Source organism: Coregonus lavaretus (assembly GCF_964263955.1).
Source record: "Coregonus lavaretus genome assembly, chromosome: 5".
NCBI lineage: Eukaryota > Metazoa > Chordata > Actinopteri > Salmoniformes > Salmonidae > Coregonus > Coregonus lavaretus.
This window is the reverse complement of record NC_139992.1, coordinates 76,915,520-76,925,519: the sequence shown is the minus strand read 5'-3', so window position 1 is coordinate 76,925,519 and position 10,000 is coordinate 76,915,520. Positions and strand designations below refer to the sequence as shown.

The 10,000-nt window shown below is 45.2% G+C and overlaps 1 protein-coding gene across 1 annotated transcript in view; it reads left to right on the top strand.

The window, feature by feature from the left end:
• The window catches only part of LOC311129352 (protein NEL-like), a gene marked incomplete at its 3' end in the record, with an annotated part of 58,822 nt that overhangs the window by 24,663 nt on the left and 24,159 nt on the right, over positions 1-10,000 (top strand). The window contains exons 4-8 of the mRNA XM_084161618.1: positions 835-1,008; positions 2,101-2,197; positions 7,201-7,273; positions 7,655-7,737; positions 8,495-8,623. Of these exons, the coding sequence (XP_084017744.1) occupies positions 835-1,008; positions 2,101-2,197; positions 7,201-7,273; positions 7,655-7,737; positions 8,495-8,623 (556 nt within the window). The remainder of the gene's footprint in view (positions 1-834; positions 1,009-2,100; positions 2,198-7,200; positions 7,274-7,654; positions 7,738-8,494; positions 8,624-10,000) is intronic.

Sequence of the window (10,000 nt, the reverse complement as noted above, 5' to 3'; positions counted from 1 at the left end):
CCTCCCCTCCCCTCTTCTCCTTGCCCAGGGCCAGACTGGCAGACTGCAGGCAGGCAGGGAGAGAGGGAGGGCTCTAGGCTATGGTCTGTGGAGCCTCAGCTATTCTCTATAGAGTACTCTGCCTCTACCTGCCTCTCGCTCTCTCCCCCCTCTCTCTTTCCCTCTCTCCCCCTCCACCTTCCTCCCTCCCTCCCTCTCCTCTCAGAGACAGTATACAGTATGTGTCAGCCCCATCAGCAGCAGCCTCATTAGTCTAACTTTCGAGAGAAATCTACAAATGCAGCACTACTCTGTAAACTCCTCTGTAATTGAGGATTTCTTTCTTGGAAGTGCTTTCAACTTTAGTCCCTGCAATTTTAAGAGTACAGCAACTACTGTTGATTTATTTGTTCAATGTGTTTGCAGCTTTCTGACTGCAGCTTTTCAGTCCCCCTTTTTATTGGGCTCCCGAGTGGCACAGCGGTCTAAGACACTGCATCTCAGTGCTCAGTGCTCACTACAGACCCCCTGGTTCGATTCCAGGCTGTATCACAACCGGCCGTGATTGGGAGTCCCATATGGCGGTGCACAATTGGCCCAGTGTCATCCGGGTTTGGCTGGTGTAGGCCGTCATTGTAAATAAGAATTTGTTCTTAACTGACTTGCCTAGTTAAATAAAGGTATTAAATTAAATTGTGTCGGAATGATGACACGTTGTAACACAGGAAGATAGTAGTTTCAGCACCTATCAGGCATCAGCCATTACCTCTCATGCATCAGCAATTACCTTCTCAGGCATCAGCCATTCTAACAGATACTAATAGATTCAGTATTTACTTTGTGTCTGTTATCCAGGTATCTGGAGTTGGAGAGCAGTGGGCAGCGTAATGAGATCCGTCTCCACTACCGTACCAGGGACCAGCGGGAACACACTGAGGTGTTCCCCTACTCCCTGGCAGACGACCGCTGGCACAAGCTGTCTGTGGCCGTCAGTGTCTCCCACGTGGTCCTGCACGTCGACTGTAACAGGTGAGTGTGGGCACTGGAGGGCGAGAGGTTGGTATGGAGGGAGAGAGAGAGATACAGAGAGAGCAGTAAAGTAAGGGTTGGCGTGAATGGAGGGAGAGAGAATACCTTTAGGGTACCAGTGCCTAAGGGAGACCAAGGGTGAGCAGGATGTTGTTCCAACCCAGCACTATAACACCTGAGTCAGCTAATAAACCAATCATCCAGGTCTTGATGATCTGGTGAAGCAGGTGTTATTGTGGAAGGCTGAATGTGAGCAGAGCTGGGAGTGAAGAACTACGGCCTCGGGTAGGACTGCTGTTGTGTCTCTTAAAGCAGAGCAGGAAGTATTTATCCTAATGGAATGTAACATGCTAACATTGTGTTATCTATTTCAATGAGGAATAGTTAGATGTGTGCCTACATGTTCAGTATGTTCTGTGTATAAACAGTATGCTATCCTCCAGTATGTTCTGTGTATAAACAGCATGCTATCCTCCAGTATGTTCTGTGTATAAACAGTATGCTATCCTTCAGTATGTTCTGTGTATAAACAGTATGCTATCCTCCAGTATGTTCTGTGTATAAACAGTATGCTATCCTCCAGTATGTTCTGTGTATAAACAGTATGCTATCCTCCAGTATGTTCTGTGTATAAACAGTATGCTATCCTCCAGTATGTTCTGTGTATAAACAGCATGCTATCCTCCAGTATGTTCTGTGTATAAACAGTATGCTATCCTTCAGTATGTTCTGTGTATAAACAGTATGCTATCCTCCAGTATGTTCTGTGTATAAACAGTATGCTATCCTCCAGTATGTTCTGTGTATAAACAGTATGCTATCCTCCAGTATGTTCTGTGTATAAACAGCATGCTATCCTCCAGTATGTTCTGTGCATAAACAGTATGCTATCCTCCAGTATGTTCTGTGTATAAACAGCATGCTATCCTCCAGTATGTTCTGTGTATAAACAGTATGCTATCCTCCAGTATGTTCTGTGTATAAACAGTATGCTATCCTCCAGTATGTTCTGTGTATAAACAGTATGCTATCCTCCAGTATGTTCTGTGTATAAACAGTATGCTATCCTCTTGTTTTCCCCTTCTCCTCTAGGATCTATGAGAGGGTGATAGAGCCTCCGTCTATGGACATTCCCTCTGAGACCACCGTCTGGCTCGGACAGAGGAACCAGGCCCATGGATACTTCAAGGTACGGTGTAGGGATTCATATTTTCCCCAAAATCTACGAAGTTTCAATTCAGAGAAAAATTAATATTTATCCAGAGTCGCTGGAAGTACTGCAAAAATCTGAAGTGCCCATTTAAAGTGTTTACAACCAAGATACGGTCACTATGCCAGGGTTCTCCCCAAGTGAGATTGTCGCTGCGCCACCTTGCCGGCTTGGCTGCATCACTATGTACAGATTTCACAGGTAGTGAAACGGATATTCAGTAATGATAGAGTCGCCAATGACATTGTTGTACATTTTTAAACAGGCCGTTCATAAATTCAGAGTGTTATCATGTTCCTCAATTAATTCAGCACATTTCAGCAGTAGGCCTAGGCTATCTCGACACAGAGCACGCTCTGGACGCACAGAGCGCACCCCGAGTAGGCCATAGCGTTGTCGAATCATATAAACCTTGTAACGGCAGTCAAACAAAAGTCAAAGAACCAAAGTTGCTAAGCTTGATAGATAATGACAGAATATATCCTATTTGTCAAAATCTAATTGATGATTAAGTTTTGTCGACGGGGGGAGGGTTTTTCAGGGGGTGCAGCAGCACCTCTACTTTCGTCGGCTACGCCCCAGGCTTGTCTCAAAGCAGCGCGATGGTGCTGTCCCAATCAAAACCGCGCTGCAATCAACACACACGACTATTGGTTTAAATTAGTGTAACGGTTGGATATGAGTTTGGGGGTTTCAGTATAGGCAAGAATTTGATACATTTGGCTACTTTACTCCAATATTTTCATAATTCAGTTGATCATAACTAAGGTGAGTTTAACTGTCTCTGCGCTTTTTCTAGGCCCAATGGCTGTTTCCTCGTCTCCTCATGCTGCCACCTGCCTCCGCCACGTTGTTCTCAACACCAGTTAATACGCTAGAGAAATGTGAAAAGTGGTCCCGGGACAGTCCCGGGATCCCGGTTACCAGTGTTAATCTCTAGTATGGTGTGATATGTATTCATTGGTAATACTAGACAGACTGCGATGTTAAACAATCAAACACATTCAGAGTGTGAGTGTGTGTGTGTGTGTGTGTGTGTAAATTGACGTGCCAGAGCTTAAACCTCACATAGCTTCTAATCACGTCAGTTTCGGCACAGTGGATCCGTCATCTCCAGAACACACGGCTGGTTCAGGTAGCTGGTTCTGTACCTCTGTCTCATCAGCTTCTAGTGATTCCAACTGTCAGGTAGCTGGTTCTGAACCTCTGTCTCATCAGCTTCTAGTGATTCCAACTGTCAGGTAGCTGGTTCTGTACCTCTGTCTCATCAGCTTCTAGTGATTCCAACTGTCAGGTAGCTGGTTCTGAACCTCTGTCTCATCAGCTTCTAGTGATTCCAACTGTCAGGTAGCTGGTTCTGTACCTCTGTCTCATCAGCTTCTAGTGATTCCAACTGTCAGGTAGCTGGTTCTGTACCTCTGTCTCATCAGCTTCTAGTGATTCCAACTGTCAGGTAGCTGGTTCTGAACCTCTGTCTCATCAGCTTCTAGTGATTACAACTGTCAGGTAGCTGGTTCTGAACCTCTGTCTCATCAGCTTCTAGTGATTCCAACTGTCAGGTAGCTGGTTCTGAACCTCTGTCTCATCAGCTTCTAGTGATTCCAACTGTCAGGTAGCTGGTTCTGTACCTCTGTCTCATCAGCTTCTAGTGATTCCAACTGTCAGGTAGCTGGTTCTGTACCTGTCTCATCAGCTTCTAGTGATTCCAACTGTCAGGTAGCTGGTTCTGAACCTCTGTCTCATCAGCTTCTAGTGATTCCAACTGTCAGGTAGCTGGTTCTGTACCTCTGTCTCATCAGCTTCTAGTGATTCCAACTGCCAGGTAGCTGGTTCTGTACCTCTGTCTCATCAGCTTCTAGTGATTCCAACTGTCAGGTAGCTGGTTCTGTACCTCTGTCTCATCAGCTTCTAGTGATTCCAACTGTCAGGTAGCTGGTTCTGTACCTCTGTCTCATCAGCTTCTAGTGATTCCAACTGTCAGGGAGCTGGTTCTGTACCTCTGTCTCATCAGCTTCTAGTGATTCCAACTGTCAGGTAGCTGGTTCTGTACCTCTGTCTCATCAGCTTCTAGTGATTCCAACTGTCAGGTAGCTGGTTCTGTACCTCTGTCTCATCAGCTTCTAGTGATTCCAACTGTCAGGTAGCTGGTTCTGTACCTCTGTCTCATCAGCTTCTAGTGATTCCAACTGTCAGGTAGCTGGTTCTGTACCTCTGTCTCATCAGCTTCTAGTGATTCCAACTGTCAGGTAGCTGGTTCTGAACCTCTGTCTCATCAGCTTCTAGTGATTCCAACTGTCAGGTAGCTGGTTCTGTACCTCTGTCTCATCAGCTTCTAGTGATTCCAACTGTCAGGTAGCTGGTTCTGTACCTCTGTCTCATCAGCTTCTAGTGATTCCAACTGCCAGGTAGCTGGTTCTGTACCTCTGTCTCATCAGCTTCTAGTGATTCCAACTGTCAGGTAGCTGGTTCTGTACCTCTGTCTCATCAGCTTCTAGTGATTCCAACTGTCAGGTAGCTGGTTCTGTACCTCTGTCTCATCAGCTTCTAGTGATTCCAACTGTCAGGGAGCTGGTTCTGTACCTCTGTCTCATCAACTTCTAGTGATTCCAACTGTCAGGTAGCTGGTTCTGTACCTCTGTCTCATCAGCTTCTAGTGATTCCAACTGTCAGGTAGCTGGTTCTGTACCTCTGTCTCATCAGCTTCTAGTGATTCCAACTGTCAGGTAGCTGGTTCTGTACCTCTGTCTCATCAGCTTCTAGTGATTCCAACTGTCAGGTAGCTGGTTCTGTACCTCTGTCTCATCAGCTTCTAGTGATTCCAACTGTCAGGTAGCTGGTTCTGAACCTCTGTCTCATCAGCTTCTAGTGATTCCAAAGGTCAGGTAGCTGGTTCTGTACCTCTGTCTCATCAGCTTCTAGTGATTCCAACTGTCAGGTAGCTGGTTCTGTACCTCTGTCTCATCAGCTTCTAGTGATTCCAACTGTCAGGTAGCTGGTTCTGTACCTCTGTCTCATCAGCTTCTAGTGATTCCAACTGTCAGGTAGCTGTTTCTGTACCTCTGTCTCATCAGCTTCTAGTGATTCTAACTGTCAGGGAGCTGGTTCTGTACCTCTGTCTCATCAGCTTCTAGTGATTCCAACTGTCAGGTAGCTGGTTCTGTACCTCTGTCTCATCAGCTTCTAGTGATTCCAACTGTCAGGTAGCTGGTTCTGAACCTCTGTCTCATCAGCTTCTAGTGATTCCAACTGTCAGGTAGCTGGTTCTGTACCTCTGTCTCATCAGCTTCTAGTGATTCCAACTGTCAGGTAGCTGGTTCTGTACCTCTGTCTCATCAGCTTCTAGTGATTCCAACTGTCAGGTAGCTGGTTCTGTACCTCTGTCTCATCAGCTTCTAGTGATTCCAACTGTCAGGTAGCTGGTTCTGAACCTCTGTCTCATCAGCTTCTAGTGATTCCAACTGTCAGGTAGCTGGTTCTGTACCTCTGTCTCATCAGCTTCTAGTGATTCCAACTGTCAGGTAGCTGGTTCTGAACCTCTGTCTCATCAGCTTCTAGTGATTCCAACTGTCAGGTAGCTGGTTCTGTACCTCTGTCTCATCAGCTTCTAGTGATTCCAACTGTCAGGTAGCTGGTTCTGTACCTCTGTCTCATCAGCTTCTAGTGATTCCAACTGTCAGGTAGCTGGTTCTGTACCTCTGTCTCATCAGCTTCTAGTGATTCCAACTGTCAGGTAGCTGGTTCTGTACCTCTGTCTCATCAGCTTCTAGTGATTCTAACTGTCAGGGAGCTGGTTCTGTACCTCTGTCTCATCAGCTTCTACTGATTCCAACTGTCAGGTAGCTGGTTCTGAACCTCTGTCTCATCAGCTTCTAGTGATTCCAACTGTCAGGTAGCTGGTTCTGTACCTCTGTCTCATCAGCTTCTAGTGATTCCAACTGTCAGGTAGCTGGTTCTGAACCTCTGTCTCATCAGCTTCTAGTGATTCCAACTGTCAGGTAGCTGGTTCTGTACCTCTGTCTCATCAGCTTCTAGTGATTCCAACTGTCAGGTAGCTGGTTCTGTACCTCTGTCTCATCAGCTTCTAGTGATTCCAACTGTCAGGTAGCTGGTTCTGTACCTCTGTCTCATCAGCTTCTAGTGATTCCAACTGTCAGGTAGCTGGTTCTGTACCTCTGTCTCATCAGCTTCTAGTGATTCTAACTGTCAGGGAGCTGGTTCTGTACCTCTGTCTCATCAGCTTCTAGTGATTCCAACTGTCAGGTAGCTGGTTCTGTACCTCTGTCTCATCAGCTTCTAGTGATTCCAACTGTCAGGTAGCTGGTTCTGAACCTCTGTCTCATCAGCTTCTAGTGATTCCAACTGTCAGGTAGCTGGTTCTGTACCTCTGTCTCATCAGCTTCTAGTGATTCCAACTGTCAGGTAGCTGGTTCTGTACCTCTGTCTCATCAGCTTCTAGTGATTCCAACTGTCAGGTAGCTGGTTCTGTACCTCTGTCTCATCAGCTTCTAGTGATTCCAACTGTCAGGTAGCTGGTTCTGAACCTCTGTCTCATCAGCTTCTAGTGATTCCAACTGTCAGGTAGCTGGTTCTGTACCTCTGTCTCATCAGCTTCTAGTGATTCCAACTGTCAGGTAGCTGGTTCTGAACCTCTGTCTCATCAGCTTCTAGTGATTCCAACTGTCAGGGAGCTGGTTCTGTACCTCTGTCTCATCAGCTTCTAGTGATTCCAACTGTCAGGTAGCTGGTTCTGTACCTCTGTCTCATCAGCTTCTAGTGATTCCAACAGTCAGCTAACGTCACACACTCATGGAGCTTAGCTAGGCTAACTCATCCTGCATAGATATGATCTGAGGTCAACCTCTCTCTCTCTCTCGCCTCCCTTTCTCTCTCTGTTATTCTGTCTCAACCTCTCTCTCACTCTCTATCTCTTTCACCCTATCTGTTTCACTCTCCCTTTCTCTCCCTCCTCCCTGTCTATACAGGGTATAATGCAAGATGTTCAGCTGGTCGTCATGTCTCAAGGCTACATCTCCCAGTGTCCAGACCTCAACCGCAGTAAGAGAACAGTTACATTTAGTACCTTTAAAAGTCTGGAAACTCTGAAGTTAACATGCTGACATGTACATTATTTTACATCCACTATAAAAGTCTGGAAACTCTGAAGTTAACATGCTGACATGTACATTATTTTACATCCACTATAAAAGTCTGGAAACTCTGAAGTTAACATGCTGACATGTACATTATTTTACATCCACTATAAAAGTCTGGAAACTCTGCATCTAAAATGAGATGTCCACAAAAGGCAGCACCAGCTACACATACATTTACAGTAAAAACAGAAAGCCCTAATATGCTTGCCGGTACAGTTACATGGACATTGACAATGGAACTATCATGCCAACATTACATTACCTTGACTTACCTGTGTTTCAGCTTGCCCCACCTGCAATGACTTCCATGGGCTGGTGCAGAAGATCATGGAGCTGCAGGATGTCTTAGCCAAGACCTCCAGCAAGGTACTGTAGCATTAGACAATGTGTGTCTCAATAGTCTACATTTGTTTCCTCTCCTTGTCTTCTTCCCTTAATCTGCATTGATCTGAAGGGACAGGAGAGGAGAGGAAGCCACTTTTGACTATTGAGATTCACCCTCTGTTGTGTCTCTCTGGTCGACATGCTAGCTTTTCTTACGACTCCTACTTAGTGTAGAGTAATGGTGTAGATGTGGACAGCTGCCATGTACACCACCGCCTGATGTCCTGTCAGTGTACAAGGCATAAGTGCATGAATCATTCACACAGACGGTAAGTTAGAGAACATCCATTTACTGTTCTGTAATACAGCACATGGAGCATCTCTGTCCTGGTTTACTGGGCTCTGGTTCCCTTGTCGTGCCACGCTGGGTTGTTGAATAAATGATGAGTTAAAAAGCAGACCGTAACAACGAGCTGTTGACAGAAATATTCTCATACACGCATTCATTTGCACGAACACACGCAAAAATACACACAGGCATTTTTGTGTGTGCGCAAATACTGTAGGCTGACACACACACAGACATACACACACACATACACACATACACACACACACACACACACACACACATAGACACATACACACACACCCACACACACACACACACACACACACACACATACACACATACACACACACACATAAACACACACACATACACATACACACACACACATACACACACATACACACACTAACTCTGTATCTTTGTTTTGGTGTGTGTGTGTGTGTGCAGCTGTCGCGTGCGGAGGAGAAAATGCAGGCTCTGGATGGCTGTTACTGTGAGAGGACCTGCAGTATGAACGGAGTGCTGTACAGGGAGGACGAAGGATGGACAGACGGATGCAGGAACTGTTCCTGCTATGTAAGGCTATAACACACTATAACACACTATAACACACTATAACAGGCTATAACACACTATAACGCACTATAACACACTATAACAGGCTATAACACACTATAACGCACTATAACACACTATAACAGGCTATAACACACTATAACACACTATAACAGGCTATAACACACTATAACGCACTATAACAGGCTATAACACACTATAACACACTATAACAGACTGAAACAGGCTATAACACACTATAACAGACTATAATTAAGCAATAATGCCCGAGGAGGTGTGGTATATGGCCAATATACCATGGCTAAGGGCTGTTCTTAGCACGATGCAACGCGGAGTGCCTGGATACAGCCCTTAGCCGCGGTATATTGGCCATATATCACAACCCCCCGAGGTGCCTTATTGCTATTATAAACTAGTTACAAACGTAATTAGAGCAGTAAAAATAAATGTTTTTGTAAAGGGACAGTTCACTCTATAATCACTGTGGGTTTAAAGGGATAGTTCACTCTATAATCACTGTGGACTTAAAGGAATAGTTCACTTCATGATCACAGTTATCCGGGACTTAAAGGGACGGCACTGAATGGAAAACCATAACCTAAAAAGCACTAGTGCAATCAACTCTATGTGATTCTCCTGATCCCAGAGATCAAGACATATGGTGTATCAACTCTGTGTGATTCTCCTGATCCCAGAGATCAAGACATATGGTGTATCAACTCTGTGTGATTCTCCTGATCTCAGTGATCAAGACATAGGGTGTCTGTAAATTCAATCTGGACTGCCAGAGTGCACTCAGAGTGCGCTCTGGCTGAGGAGTAGGGTTGATCGTAGCGTTCTGACCTCACAACGGCAGTCAAGCACCCAAGCTAACTGGCTAATGTTGGCTAGCTTGCTAGCTACTTCCAGACACAAATGAGAACACCTCACTCTGACCATTTTACTCGCCCTAGCAGAGCTGGTTAGGCTGTTTTCATGTTATCCAGAGCGTTGGTGACTGTAACTGTGCTGCAGGCAACAATTTAATTACGCTTTTCTGCTGACGTTTACTGACACCGGCCATATTCAACGGGTGTTGAGCGTTCGTAAATTCATCAGTTATTCTGCGCCAGAGCTAATTTATGAACGCACCCATAGACTTTATGGTCTTGGGGTTTGTTATAGCTCCGTAGAATGGTTTCAGTCCATTATAGGGGGATCAGTCTGAGGTTCTGAGTAATAATTGTGTGTTGATCAAATGTCTGAGTGAATAAATCTGCTTTTGTTTAGATTTGTACCCCTTTTAGAATGGTACAGGTCCAGATTGGAGATCATAGATCTTTATACTAATAATGTCTGTTTTGTCTTATTCCTTTAGAATGGTACAGTCCAGTGTGA